Genomic DNA, 15,542 nt, shown 5'->3' on the forward strand with positions numbered 1-15,542 from the left:
ATCAATTTTCTGGGGTCCTCTTTAAAGGGGTACTTCACTCCTAGACATCTTATCCCTTATCCAAAGAATAGGGGATAAGATGCCTGATCATGGGAGTCCTGCCGCTGGGATCCCCCGCGATCTCTGTGCAGCACCTGGCATTCTGAACTTTATGTTCAGAACGCTGGGTTTGAGCGGCTGTGGTTGTGACGTAATGCCACACCCCCTCTGTCACAAGCACACCCTATCGGTCCAGCCAAGACATTAGAGAGAGTGTGATGGTGAAAGGGTTAAAGCCGCCAGACCTCTGGGTATCCACTACTAGTCCCAGCAAGTCACCAAATTAACCCTTAGATAAATGTGTTTCCACCAGAGCTGCCTTCAGAAAGGTGAGCTCATATATTTAGAGATCAAAGACCAGAGCTGATTAATTAAACATTTAATCTGATAAAAGGTATCACAGTGCTATATATATATATATATATATATATATATATATATATATATATAAATATATATATATATATAAAATACAGAAACAAATGACATACAGGTATAAAAATATATAAAAGCGTTTTGCAAGACAAGTTCAGAAAACAAAAGATGAAGATCTTACAGCATGATGATATAGCCCTCCTTGGGAGTGAGAGTCCAGCTCTTGTCAGCTTTTTGCACAGTCTTGAACAACAGTTGAGTCAAGCATTTTAAGTCTTATCTGCTTCTTTGGAGGGAAACTCCATTCCCCCCCTCCCCTCTGATCCCACCAGGTGGGGCATCTCTCTTCCTGACCCCTTATCTCTTTGATTATATGATAAGACCAGAGTGCATGACTTCAAAGGAGATACAAACAAACAGCCAGACCTCCAATAAAATGTAATACACAAAAAACAAAGGATACACCCCTCACCCATGTCTTAGTTTATACACAGATACAATTATAAAACACATGTATGTTTCCATAATCAGGCCTTGTAGAGCCACAGAACCTTGTAGAACACCATTTGTAACTAGACTCAGAATTCTCACCCTTACGTTATTCAGTGTACTAAATATACTATGGAAGAGAAGAAGCACGTGTTCAGGCGGCCTCCAGCTGCTCCAAAAGTCCAATTAGAAAATTAAAACTTCACTTTTAATGCAACATCTTAAAAACAGAGAATATCCATAAAGATGTTCATCTTTTATATCTTCTACATTATGGATATCCTCTGTTTTTAAGATGTTGGATTAAAAGTGAAGTTTTAATTTTCTCACTACGGAGCTCCTGTATCCAATACCGCATGGTGGTGAGCTGAATTCCTCCTATTTCTTCGTTTATTTGTAACTAAATATACTAGATTCTTTAAATCCCACAGTATCTGCTGTGTCAATCGGAAGTCACTTTTATCTATTTATCCCTCTGCTCACATATATGAGGCTAAAAGTAGGCACCTCATATGAATTAAAGGGGTATTCAAGGAAAAAATTTATTTTTATATCGTATCGCTCTAGAAAGTTAAACACATTTGTAAATTACTTCTTTAAAAAAAATCTTAATATGCCACCTCTGGAAGCCAGACGGCCTCCTTACGTCACCCGGGTGACCTTTCATCTTTCCTGACTACATTGGGACTCCCACCTTTGGCGCTACCTGAATGGATCTCCTACCTGAGGGACCCTTATGCACCCCCCCCGACCCTGAGACCTTCGCAACGCTCCCAGAACCGGCGCCTGGCTGATGGGGAGCCGCTCCCTCAGAGACACCGGCCTACCAGATCGGAGTCGAGGGGATTGGAATTGTGATTGAATGGAACTATGATTAAGTTTCGCATTAACGACCATTACTGTCTTCGAACCCCCTTCTGACCACTTATATACCCTCCAATGGGCCACCTGATTTCCTGCCGACCCTATCAACGACTACACTCATGTCATAATCTAACTCCCGCCCACTCTCCCCTCCCCTCCCTCCCCTTTTCTCTCAACCACCTCTTGCCCCCCCCCCTTCCCTCACTCTCCACCACCTACTCCTTCCCCCCCGCCCTCCTCTTTACTCCCTCCCCCCCCCCCTCCCCTCCCTCTTCTTGCCCCCTCCCCTACCCCCTTTCCCCCTCTCCCCTCCTCCATCTCCCCTCCCCCCCCTTCGATAGCATTTCTCCCACGAGCTGCCACTGCTCCCCCCTTATCTTGAGTTTAGACGGTGGTAGCACGAACTGCCGCCGCCTTTATATAGCAGTTATAGAGGCCTGGGATTGACGGAACCAGCCGATAGTTCTAGTTGTTCTCTGATTTTGTTGCGCGTTTTTAGAACTAGCTCTGATACTTTCACATCGTACCCTTCCCCCCACTAGGGTAGGTGTAGTTCACATACACCAGACACGCAGACGTCTAGTGCTGCAGGTAGATTTATTTGCAAGTACACTTGCTTTTTCTTTTACAGACCTTGTATTTTTGTTTATCTTTCCTTCTCCTAACTTTCTCTTCTTCCCTTGTGTGTCCTTCTTTTTTGCCCCCCGATCTAGGACTTGGGACTTGCCGCTGACCCCCGAGCTCCGGACCCCCTCCTCCGGACCCAGTGACTACTAGCATCATGTCGGACATTAAGGTAACCACTTTGAATGTCCAGGGTTTTAATACCCCGGAAAAGAGGTCCCAAATCTTATACCACTTACACAAAAACCGCACGAAAATTTTGTGTCTCCAGGAGACTCACTTCAAGACAGGCCACATGCCAGATCGCCTGGGTCGATACTTCACCACCTGGTTCCATAGTACAAACTCTGAGTCTCGTTCGAAGGGGGTTTCGATTGGTTTCCATCGTTCTCTACCCTTCTCGGTGCTGGACGTCAGAACCGACCCTGAAGCCAGATTTCTGTTTGTTAAAGGGACGGTTTTGGAGCAGGTGGTGACTGTAGCGACGATTTATGCCCCTAACTCACTACAAATCCCTTTCCTCACACGTACGCTAGAGGAATTGTCATCATTCACACAGGGCATGTTGATATTGGGGGGCGACTTGAATTTAGCTATGCAACCCCTGCTGGACGCTTCCGCGCAGCGCTCTGCTGTCTCTTATAGACAACTTAGTACACTCAGGAAACTTTTGCACTCCATGCAGCTGTGCGATGTGTGGAGGCTCCAGCACGCCACCGACCGAGACTATACGTACTACTCTAGCCCCCACAATGTTTACAGCCGACTAGACTACATATTCCTCCCTCACTTTTACTTACCCAGAGTGACATCGTCTCAAATTGGGAACTTGTTCCTATCTGACCACGCACCGGTCCACTGCACATTATTCTTCCCCACCCTCACCAGACCGCAATATAATTGGAGATTAAACGAATCTCTACTTCTTGATACGCTCTGTCTGTCCGATCTCAAAACCACCATCGCACATTTCAGAACTGATCACGTTTCTGATGATACACCACTCCCCACCCAATGGGAAGCACTTAAATGTGTGTTACGGGGTGTGCTGATCAGACATGGCTCCCGCCTCAAAAAGGAGAGATCGGAGAGACTGCGGCGTCTTCTAGAAACATTATCTTCCCTGGAGACACAACACAAGCGGTCTCTACAGGAATCCTCTTTACGTGCCCTCATCAAAACCCGCCACGACATCTGTGCCCTCCTTAACGACGGTTACAAATACTATCGACAACACTGCTCGAAGACTTTCTATGAGTGGGGAAACAAACCCGGGAGATTCCTGGCCAGGGCACTGAGAGACAAGAGAGCTGCGCTCTATATCCCGTCGATCACCACGTCCCAGACTGGGAGGTCCTTCCTTACGAAAGACATCCTTGCCGCATTTGAGTCTTACTATACCAATCTCTATAATCTCCCATCACCCACCGACACCCTAACATCGACCTCACTTCGCCTCTCCTTGACTGACTATATTGCCGATACAGCCCTCCCCAGACTATCTGGAGAGGACATTGAGCTCTTGGAGGCCCCGTTTGGAGAGGGGGAGCTGGCCACGGTGATTAAGAACCAGTCATCGGGGAAAAGCCCCGGTCCGGATGGATTCACAGCCAAGTTTTACAAGTCCCTAAGGGATGACCTGCTCCCCCTCCTGCACGGGGCGTTCAATGCTATCTCCCTCGGCTCTAATTTCCCTCGAGACGCCCTAAATGCCCATATTACAGTAATACCTAAGGAAGGCAAGGACCCCAATTTATGTGCCAGCTACCGCCCCATCTCCTTGTTGAACGTTGACACCAAACTGTTTGCCAAGCTGTTGGCGAATCGCCTGACCACTGTTCTTGGTCCCCTAGTCCACCCTGACCAATCTGGCTTTGTTAAATCGAGGGAAACCAGGGACAATACTGTCAGAGCATACTCTATCATACACCAGGCCAAGACATCTAGCCAATCATTAATGTTGCTGTCACTTGATGCCGAAAAGGCATTTGATAGGGTGGACTGGGGGTTCATGAATGCTGTCCTCGAGCAGATAGGACTGGGCCCTTCAATGCTGAGGCGAATCTTGGCCCTATATGATAGCCCCCAGGCGAGGGTGCGAATTAACGGCTCCCTTTCATCCCCCATTCCAATCCGGAACGGTACGAGACAGGGGTGCCCTCTCTCCCCCTTACTTTATGTTCTGTGCATGGAACACCTACTGATTGCCCTAAGATCGAACCCTGCGATTTCTGGGTTTCGACAGGGGGTGGAGAGTCACACCTGCTCTGCGTTCGCGGATGATCTGCTCCTTTACGTCACGGACCCTCAGGTCTCCCTGCCAGCTATACTGCAGACCATAGAGACGTACTCTCACTTTAGTAACCATAAAATCAACCTGACCAAAAGTGTTGCCCTCAATGTGACCCTCCCTGAGGAGTTAGTGACTCGACTTAAGGAAGCCCACCCTTTCAGATGGTCCTCCACATCCATCACTTATCTGGGTATCCAGGTGCCCGCGAATCTATCGGACTGTTATGCCCTTAACTTTCAGCCTTTACTGTCTACGATTGAGGGGGACTTACGGAGATGGACGAGGGATACCTTTTCGTGGTTGGGTAGAGTGAACATCCTTAAAATGAATGTTCTCCCGAGACTCCTCTACCTATTCCAAACTGTGCCTGTCACCCTCCCCCCCGCATTCTTTAAAAAGATAAACAAGCTATTCAGGGACTTTATCTGGGCAAACAGGCCTTCAAGGATAGCCAGGCAAGTTTTAATGAGAAGTAAACGGGCGGGAGGCCTGGCGGTCCCAGACAGTCAGGCCTATTACGTGGCAGCCACTCTGGTAAGATTCCTAGACCTCTTTCACGGTCACGCGTCCAAGAGATGGGTGGGATCCGAGTTGGGGACTGGCAAACAACTGGCCGCCTTCCCCTGGTTGCCCCCTGATGCCCTGTCCTGGGAATCCATCCGCACTCTGCCCTGGGTGTTGAGGGAAATGGTCACGACATATAGGCGCTATATAACGAAGACTGAACTGATCATACCGGGAGGCCCCCTGACCCCAGTCGCTGGCAACCCCCTCTTCACTCCTGGTTTACACCGTACTGACTTTTTAGGGATGACAGGACGAGGGTTCCTCCCGATTAACACTTTCTTGGACGGCACGAGACTGAAACCCTATGAGACACTAGTCCCTGAACGCTCCCGTACACCGCTAGTCCAGTTGCAATACCTACAATTAGATCATTTTATCCGGACCATGGGACAGACACTGTTCCTGGCAAGACATCTTTCGCCTTTGGAACAGATGTGCGTCTCTGACTCTGCGCCCCTCAGGCCTGTATCACAGATTTATCGCTTAATTATGGATAAGGCTGAGCAATCGCCTCCAAGGTATGTGGGGGCGTGGGAGTCGGAGCTACGCACGACCTTTGCTCCCTCGGACTGGACGACTGCTTTTACCATGTGTCACCGACTGTCGGTATCATGTAGGGCGCAGGAGACTAACTTTAAATTACTATCCCGGTGGTACAGGGTTCCTTCTACTCTGCACCGCATGTACCCCACTGTACCGGACTTATGTTGGCGTTGCGGCGCACCTGGTGGAACAATGACCCATATTTGGTGGTCGTGCCCCTCACTGACCCGTTTCTGGGAGGTAGTGGTTGCCCGCATCGCCTCCATTACTGGTGTGACATACATGAACCACCCAAAAGCCCTCCTACTTTCCATACTACCCGCCACTAGGAGAACCCCCTCTAGGGCTCTGGCACACTTCCTCCTCATGGCTGCGAGAACTGTCATACCCAGACATTGGAAAGACCCTTGCCCCCCGACCATTTCTGAATGGTACAGGGAGATACTCTTCCTGTGCCGTATGGAGGAACTGATGGCAGACTCCTCGGGTAGACAAGAAAAATACACTACGATTTGGCTTCCCTGGCTCACTTTTGTTAACTCACCCCTCTACGCGGCGGATGATGGTATTTGAGGGAGGTGTGGTAACCCTCTCGTGGACCGGGACCGGAGTGTTGGGGTGGTGGCTGCACCCTTACGTAGCGATTCAAGTGAGTACCCGAGTTCTGATGTTTCTCCTCCCTCCTCTCCCAACTCTCCTTACTTCTCCCCTTGTCGTCTTCCCCAGCTCTTTCCCTTTACCCCTTTACTTTATTTTATTTAAATTTTATTTTATTATATCACTGACTTTTATCTCTTCCTAAACACATAAGGATATAGAGACATGTTTATCGACAGTTTAACTACTTGTTTGTCCTGAAGCAACTTGTTAGTATCCACGGCATTGTATATTGTCCCCAGATGACAATCTTTTCCTATTGATACTTTGTACCAAATGTTCATCGCCTTATCTTTTTCATGCTGTTATCCCTATTGACTCGACTGATGAAGATTCTCATTGAGTACTCTAACAATGCTTTTTGCTACTGTTTGTATACTGTTCAATTAATAAAACTCTTCTGAATAAAAAAAAATAAAAATAAAAATATTGATAAAAAAAATCTTAATCCTTTCAATAATTATCAGCTGCTGAAGTCGAGTTGTTCTTTTCTGTCTGGCAACTGTGCTCTCTGCTGACATCTCTGCTTGTCTCGGGAACAGTATAGAGTAGAAGAGGTTTGCTATGGGGATTTGCTTCTACTCTGGACAGTTCCCGAGACAGGTGTCATCAGAGAACACACTTAGACCAAAAAGAACAACTCAATTTGAGCAGTTCATAAGTACTGAAAGGATTAAGATTTTTTTAATAGAAGTAATTTACAAATCTGTAAGTTTGAAATCTATAAAAAAATAGTTGAAATTTATAAAAAAAAAACTTTAAGATACAAAACAGAGGAACATGTTTTTCGCTTTTATCTAGCTCTTTGTCAGCATTTTTTAAAACTATATATATATTTTTACGAAAAGTGGAACCTAAGCAGATAACATACATTGCTGAAATTTAAATATCCATAAATAACATTTTAAAGTACAATATATTCTACTCTTTTCTACATCTTCTAAGGATACTGTGGATGTATGATGATTGAAGATGAAGATACACCAATAGGATTCACGCTGGATGACACTAAACCTGATGGTTCTGCACCTGCTATAGTAGGGTATGGATTGATAAAAAGTGAAAGCATTTTGATGTCACACTATAGTACTAGTTGAAACTACAAAACACACACAATAAAACTATCTTACTAGTATAACACACCAGTTTACAGGTAATATACACTGATTAGTCGTAACATTATTACCCCTTCTCTAATTTTGTGGAGGTCCCACTTTTGTCACCTAAACAGTTCTGACCTGTTAAAGCGTTACTGTCATTAGTAAGTAACTTTAAAAAAAATGCTCAAGTCTGTGTAGTAATGTGTCCTAAGACCTATATGCATAATAATATGCAAAGGTAAAATACCTTTTGATCTATGTATTACTATGCCCAGTCTTTATGCAACTCTCTTGGAGGCTGGGAGCATTTCTCCAGGAGCATGATGCACTCCTTTCCTTCCCTCCTCCCTCTCCCATGAGTTCTGCACAAACATTTTTATATTTGCAAAACTTTGTGCCTAAAGCACATGGTCTATATAACTCTAATGCAGCAATGTGGAAACTATATGGTACAGATAAACACAAAAAGATGCATTATGTGCCAAAAAATACATGTTTTTACATTTGCACAACTTTGTGCTCAGAGTACATGCTTTTAATCACCCTAAAGCAGTCATGTGGAATCTATTTGGGGCAAATACACAAGGAATGAGTTCAAAAAATGACCAAAGAGAAACCATTTTGAATGTAAATAATTATTGAGCAACTTGTATTACTTGTCAGGGTGCATGGAAATGCTCTTCTTCTGAAAAGGCCGCAAGATGTCTCACACTGGGGAAAACTGGCTGATACACTGCACTGAGGCACAGCAAGGAGAGACCCTCACCCCTTCTCCCCCCCCCCTCAGCAAATGGTTCCAAAATGCCTAGTTGCTGTACCCAATAGATTTGGTTGTGCAAAATTAAGAGACCCCTAAGTGGCTGTTTTTCAAACCATTTTTTCACATCTTTAGCAAACAATTTTTTTTATTGAAGTATATTAGGAAAATGCTTAGTTTTAAAGGATGTATTAAATGGAAAAATAGAAATTTTAACGACACTTTAAGGCATCAACTCAATAATACCTCTTAAAGTGTTTTTTGGCATATAGCACCTAGCAGAAGAGCCTTTTAGTTGTATTAATTGTAACAAAAGAAGTCCGCAGGCGGCACTCACAATTCAGCAGAAGTTTATTTGGGAACGCTGGACATCAACTACAAACACGCCAGGTGAGTCGACCGGTTTCGGTAGCGCAAAACCGGTCGCCTCACCTGGCGTGTTTGTTGTTGATGTCCAGCGTTCCCAAATAAACTTCTGCTGAATTTTGAGTGCCGCCTGCGGATTTCTTTTGTTACAATTTGTGCCCTTGCTACGGGCGGGCAGAGCACCACGCTTAAAGCATAGGATCGCGCAGTGTGACTACACCCGTAAGGACCCAGATAATAGTGAGTAACCAGCAGTGCCAACTACTTTTTTCTTTGTATGGACTTTTAGTTGTATTAGTTGACAGGGCCAAAATGTATTGGACTTTTGATTGACTTTTTGATTGGATTAGGATCTAAAATGTTTGGAGGCCAAGTCACCACCTTGAATTTTATGTCATATATCTTAAACCATTCCTGAACGTTGTTTTCAGTGTAATTGAGTGTATTATCCTGCCAAAAGAATTAACTGATCTTAGTAAATAGCATGGACATTCAATGGTGTACATGCTGTGAAAAAATGTTTTGCTGTGAAAAAATGTTCTGTAGGCTACAGAGGTGAAATCTCTAAACCCTATCAATGTCTATACAGAACTTGCTCTGGTGACTTACAGTTTGAGAACTGTCACCTATACAACAAGTATTAAACATACATTTGTTGTAGGAAAAACAAAAATGCTTCCACTGCATGGCAAGGTTGTTGACTATTTGTTGTATATTACATTTTAATAGTTTTTTTTTTCTCTTGTAGATTCATTTTGTCAAGAAAAGCATCCTTGTTTGCAAATCTTAGAAAGGAGGAAAGGTATGTTGCTCAATGTAGTATAATGTTTATAGTTTATATGAGTAGTACAGTTTTTTTCTTTATGTCTTACTATTCTTGATATCTTTTTGGAAGGTCAACTTTTACTCAGTCTAAATTTGAGAGGACTCTAGATCAGCTTTTCATTAACAACATCTGTCATGTAGGGCAAGGATACTTGCAGCTCTAAGCTCAGCCACAAACATGTTCCCTGCCAACTTGAGTATCAGCCCTTAGCGACGGATCCTCAACTGGAAAGTGGTCCCAAGTTCTGAGTAAGTGCAGAGACATAAGGTTCAAAACAAAAAACAAACACTGTACATACATGAGGGAAGCAGATCAGTATACAAAGGGTTAACAAGCTAAATACTAGAAACAAAACACGGGATAAACAAACAAAAAAGCAAACAGAAAAAGCATAGTTAGGTGGGCTGAATCCAAACCAAGATAGCTCACAGTACCAATACGGAATTCAGAAGAGTAGTCAAGTCACTTAGCCAAGGGTCAGAACACACAGGATTAATCGAGCAAAAAACAAAACAAAAGCTAGTACAGAAAGACTGGACACAGGCAACTAAATCACAGACTGTCTGAAAATGTATATCCACCTGAGGATGGCATAGATATATAGATCAAATGTGATTAACTCAATGTCTAGGCCTCCTGAGAGGCCCAGGTGTCATCACAACAATGCAGGATGCTTCAGCTTGACATCAGAGAACTTAACCCTTCTGCCAAAACCAGATTGACTCATTACAATATCTTTGTACTTTGCAACATTCAGCTTTCCTTAAAAACTGTCCAATCCCCCTGTTCCAGCTGCTGAAAAGCACTCCCACAGCATAATACTGCCATTACCATGCTTCACTGTAGCAGTGGTATTGGGCTGGTGATGAGCAGTGTCTAGTTTCCTCCAGAAATAATGCTTAGAATTGAGGCCAAAAATGTCTATCTTGGTTTCAAAAGACCAAACCTTTAGGTGCTTTTTTTGGCAAACTACAAGCAGGCTTTTATGGGGGAGATTTATCAATGTTTTGCTGTGAAAAGTCCTTTTCTGTGTGTCTTTTTTGCACAGTTTCCTGCTGTTGTGTGCCAAATTTATCAAAAAGTTGCACAGACTTTAATAAATATTGCACACATTTAAATTCACCTCACAAACGAATGTGTGCCACCAAATTGGAAGTTTACTTTCACTTTCCCTCAGACAGAGTTGCCTGTGCTCCGGAGACCTGTGTGCTCGGTACAGAAGGTGCTGTCATAGCAGGTCGACCTAGTTGTAAGTGTTTAATGTTAAAAAGTGTTTCTGCCTGTCTTATTTTGTGAACAAAGCTAAAATAAAAGCTACAGTGAATGCCAGATATTACCAGGGTACCGACGCCCCTTTTTTTTTATGACAAAATTGTCACAAAGAAAGTTCTAAATAGTTAGGCAACAGCTGGAGACACTACTACTGGTGTAGGTTTTTACCCCACAAAGCCATGGCGTTTAAGCACCAAGCATTTTTGTTGCTTGGTACTTAACCCCTTAAGGATGCCGGGTGTATCCATACGCCTCTGTTTTAAAGTCCTTAAGGACTGAGGGGGTATGGGTATGCCCGTGGCAATTCCGGTCTCCGCCGCTCGTCCTGAGACCCCCATGTCGGTAATCGCCACAAATCGCCGGCCAATTCAAACCGGCGATTTGCGCTGATTCCGGGTCAATTGGGTCTCTGGGGACCCAGAAAAAAAAGAGTGAATGGGGCTGTCCGAGACCAGGGCAAGTTAGGAGACCCCCACCGGCCCCGATAGCCGCCATGATCGCTGTCCCGATCACCACCCAGTAGGGTTGTGATTGGTCGGTCATTCCAGCAGGAGTGAGGTGGCACGGGTGCCGCCTCATGATCACGTGATTGATCGGTCGGAAAGACCGACCAATCAACTCCCTGCTGGGCGGTGATCGCGATGGCGATCATGGTGGAGATTGGGGCCGGCGGGGGTCTCCTACCTTGCCCTAGTCCGGCGGGGGTCCCCTTGTGTGTGGTGGCGGTGACAGGAGCAGCAGGATCAGTGGCAGCAGCGGTGGCGGTCCCGGCGGCAGAATACAGCAGGAGGTGAGGCCTGTTCACCTCCTGCTGTTGATTATCAATAAATCGCAGCATGCAAAGCCAAAGGGCATGCTGGTGTTCCAACTACAACTCCCAGCATGCCCTTTGGTAGTCTATGAATGCTGGGGATTGTAGTTATGCAATAGCTGGAGGCACATTTTTTCTATGAAAAAGTGTGCATCCAGCTGTTGCATAATTACAACTCCCAACATGCACAGACTACCGAAGGGCATGCTGGGACTTGTAGCAGTGTGCCTCCAGCTGTTGCAAAACTACAGCTCTCAGCATGCCCTTTGACTGTCAAAATGCATGCTGATTGTAAACAGCAATGATAGCCAGTGGTAGCGATGAAAACTTTATTCGGATCCCATTAAAACCACATAACAGGCGGGGAACAGCCAACAGACAACTCACAATATGCGTGGACGCGTTTCGGGTTACAACCTTCGTCTAAGCACGTTATACTTGAGTAATGGTCAGGAATATATGGGAGTTTAGAAAGGAAAGGGTGGAGTCAGGACACAGTCCAAAAATTAACTCCCTCCATTCCATAACGAAACTTACCCTAACAAACATGAAACATTTTTACCTTGATTACCATAACAAAATATCAAGTACATGTTCATAGAAGTATAGTGAATAAAATAAAACCAGAACCTAACAGCAAATCACTGTAGATAATTCTCTTTAAAAACATAATGAAAAAATCTTGGAAAAAAACACAGGAAAACCACATCTTGATATGAATATGAAAAAGGCATTCAATATGATGACAAAATTGCTGATGTGAGGGAGTAAGGTAAACAGATCAGTAATGTAAAATAAGATCATTTCTGAGATTCAGGCCATGAGGTTGAATGGTCTGCAAGTTATGGATCCAAAAGACTCTGTTTCGTAGAAGTCTTATGCGATCACCTCCTCTCAAAGGTTTACGGCATTGAATGGGCTACGTAAACCTTTGAGAGGAGGGCATCGCATAAGACTTCTACAAAACAGAGAAGTCTTTTGGATCCATAACTTGCAAACCATTCAACCTCATGGCCTGTATCTCAGAAATGATATTATTTTACCTTACTGATCTGTTTACCTTACTCCCTCACATCAGCAATTTTGTCATCATATTGTATATGCCTTTTTCATTTTCATATCATGATGCAGTTTTCCTGCTATTTTTTTCCAAGATTTTTTCACTATGTTTATATAGAGAATTATCTACAGTGATTTGCTGTTAGGTTCTGGTTTTATTTTATTCACTATACTTCTATGAACGTGTACTTGATATTTTGTTATGGTAATCAAGGTAAACATGTTTCATGTTTGTTAGGGTAAGTTTCGTTATGGAATGGAGGGAGTTAATTTTTGAACTGTGTCCTGGCCTGGATATTCCTCAAGTATAATGTGCTTAGAAAAAAGGGTGTAACCCGAAACGCATCCACGCTTATTGTGAGTTGGCTGTTGGCTGTTCCCTGCTTGTTTTGCGGTTTTATTGGGATCCAAATAAAGTTTTTACCGCTACCACTGGCTATCATTGCTGTTTATAACTGTTGCCTCGGAGTATACAGTCGTGTTGGGGATCCAGAGAGCTGACCATTCTTGCCTTTTGCATGCTGATTGTTGCAGTTTTGCAACAGCTGGAGACACATTGGTTGTGAAACCGAGTTTGTTAACTAACTCAGTGTTTCGCAACAAGTGTGCCTCCAGCTGTTGCAAAATAACAATTCCCAGCATGCACTGAGAGACTGTACATGCTGGGAGTTGTAGTTTTGCAACAGCTGGAGGCACACTGGTTGCGAAACTCTGAGTTAAGTAACAAACTCTCAGTGTTTCGCAACCAATGTGCCTCCAGCTGTTACTTAACTACAACTCCCAGCATGTATGGTCTGTCAGTGCATGCTGGGAGTTGTAGTTTTGCAACAGACGGGACGGGTCTACAGCTGTTTTCTGCTGTGGGCGTAAAGTGCTCTGCGGGTGCACAGCATGTCTCAGAAGTGAGAGCGTGCCATGTACATTTGAGTTCTAAAATGGTGATTTGCACAGGGATGGCGGATTTTACAGCGGTTCTGACATAAACACAAAACAATAAATGGGAATTCAGGTAGAAGACAGACATGGTGCACATCTACAATCTTGCACAATGATCTAATTGCTTCTCAGCATAATTTCAAAAACTAACAGGTTGTTAGTATATACGTTTTGATCAAAAAGTACAAAGCCACGTCAAGGCCACCTATTTAGAGTGGGTCCCTAATGTCCCTAGCATAAAATGGCGTGGCACTGGGCGGCGACCACCACCGCCGCGACACCAGTGCCCACAGGGGGAACGACCCACGGGCCGAGTCAAACCAGTCCATGGGTCGCACCCCCCCGCAGACACGGCGCCACGGCAGCAACGGATGCCGCACAGCACCACATCAGTGTGAACAGGATGCTACAGCTCACTTACCATGCTCTCCCAGTCAGAATGGGAGGCTGCTAGGAAAGAAATGGTCCATGTGTAGCTAACTACTACTTATATAAGGTTGGGTTGAGGGGGTGGGGAAGAGTGCAGACACATGTTCAAACCCCCTCAGCCCAATCCTATAATAGTAGTAGTTAGCTACACATGGGCCTTTTCTTTCCTGGCAGCCACCCAGTTTGACTGGGAGAGCATGGTAAGTGTGCTGTAACATCCTGTTCACACTGGTGTGGTGCTGTGCGGCGTCCGTTGCTGCCGTGGCGCCGTGTCTGCGGGGAGGTGCGACCCATGGACTGGTTTGAGTGGCATTGGGGCCGCTCTGCCAGTGGGTCGTTCCCCCTGTGGGCACTGGTGTCGCGGCGGTGGTGGTCGCCGCCCAGTGCTACGCCATTTTATGCTAGGGACGTTAGGGACCCACTCTAAATAGGTGGCCTTGGCATGGCGAGTGGGCTTTGTACTTTTTGATCAAAACGTATATACTAACAATCTGTTAGTTTTTGAAATTATGCTGAGAAGCAATTAGATCATTGTGCAAGATTGTAGATGTGCACAATGTCTGTTTTCTACCGGAATTGACAAAACAATAAATACCCAGATGTAACCCCATTTTGGAAACTACACCCCTCACGGAATTTAACAAGGGGTATAGTGAGCCTTAACACCCCACAGGTGTTTGACAAATTTTCATTAAAGTTGGATGTGAAAATGAAAAAAAAAAAATGTTTTCACTAAAATACAGGTGTTACCCTACATTTTTCATTTTCACAAGGGAGAATAGGAAAAAAGCCCCCAACAATTTGTAGCCACATTTCTTCTGAATAAGAACATACCCCATATGTGGATGTAAAGTGCTCTGCGGGCGCACTACAATGCTCAGAAGAGAAGTAGCGCCATTGGGCTTTAGGAGAGAGAATGCGTCCGAAATTGAAGGCCATATGTGTTTACAAAGCCCCCATAGTGCCTGAACAGTGGACCCCACCCCACATGTGACCCCATTTTGGAAACTATACCCCTCACGGAATGTAATAAGGGGTACAGTGAGCATTTACACCCCACAGGTGTCTGACAGATTTTTGGAACAGTGGTCCGTGAAAATGAAAAATTTAATTTTTCATTTGCACAGCCTACTGTTCCAAAGATCTGTCAAATGTCAGTGGGGTGTACATGTTCACTGTGAGGGGTGTAGTTTCCAAAATGGGGTCATATGTGGGGGGCAGGGTTACACTGTTCTGGCACCACAGGGGGCTTTGTAAACGCACATGGCCTCCCACTTCTGTTCAAACCAAATTCTCTCACCAAAAGCTCAATGGTGCTCCTTCTCTTCTGAGCATTGTAGTTCACCCGCAGAGCACTTTACATCCACATATGGGGTATTTCCATATTCAGAAGAAATGAGTTACAAATTTTGGGAGGCTTTTTCTCCAATTACCCCTTGGAAAATGAAAAAATTGTGGTAACACCAGCATTTTAGTGCAAAAGATCAAATTTTTCATGTTCACGTCCAACTTTTGCAAAATTTTTCAAGCACCTG

General features: G+C 44.6%; 1 protein-coding gene across 1 annotated transcript in view; it reads left to right on the forward strand.

The window, feature by feature from the left end:
- Nucleotides 1–15,542, forward strand: part of LOC130357944 (amine oxidase [flavin-containing] B-like) — a 93,959-nt gene that overhangs the window by 38,520 nt on the left and 39,897 nt on the right. The window contains exons 8-9 of the mRNA XM_056560717.1: nucleotides 7,397–7,493; nucleotides 9,423–9,476. Of these exons, the coding sequence (XP_056416692.1) occupies nucleotides 7,397–7,493; nucleotides 9,423–9,476 (151 nt within the window). The remainder of the gene's footprint in view (nucleotides 1–7,396; nucleotides 7,494–9,422; nucleotides 9,477–15,542) is intronic.

Source organism: Hyla sarda, chromosome 2, assembly GCF_029499605.1.
Source record: "Hyla sarda isolate aHylSar1 chromosome 2, aHylSar1.hap1, whole genome shotgun sequence".
NCBI classification, from domain to species: Eukaryota; Metazoa; Chordata; class Amphibia; order Anura; family Hylidae; genus Hyla; species Hyla sarda.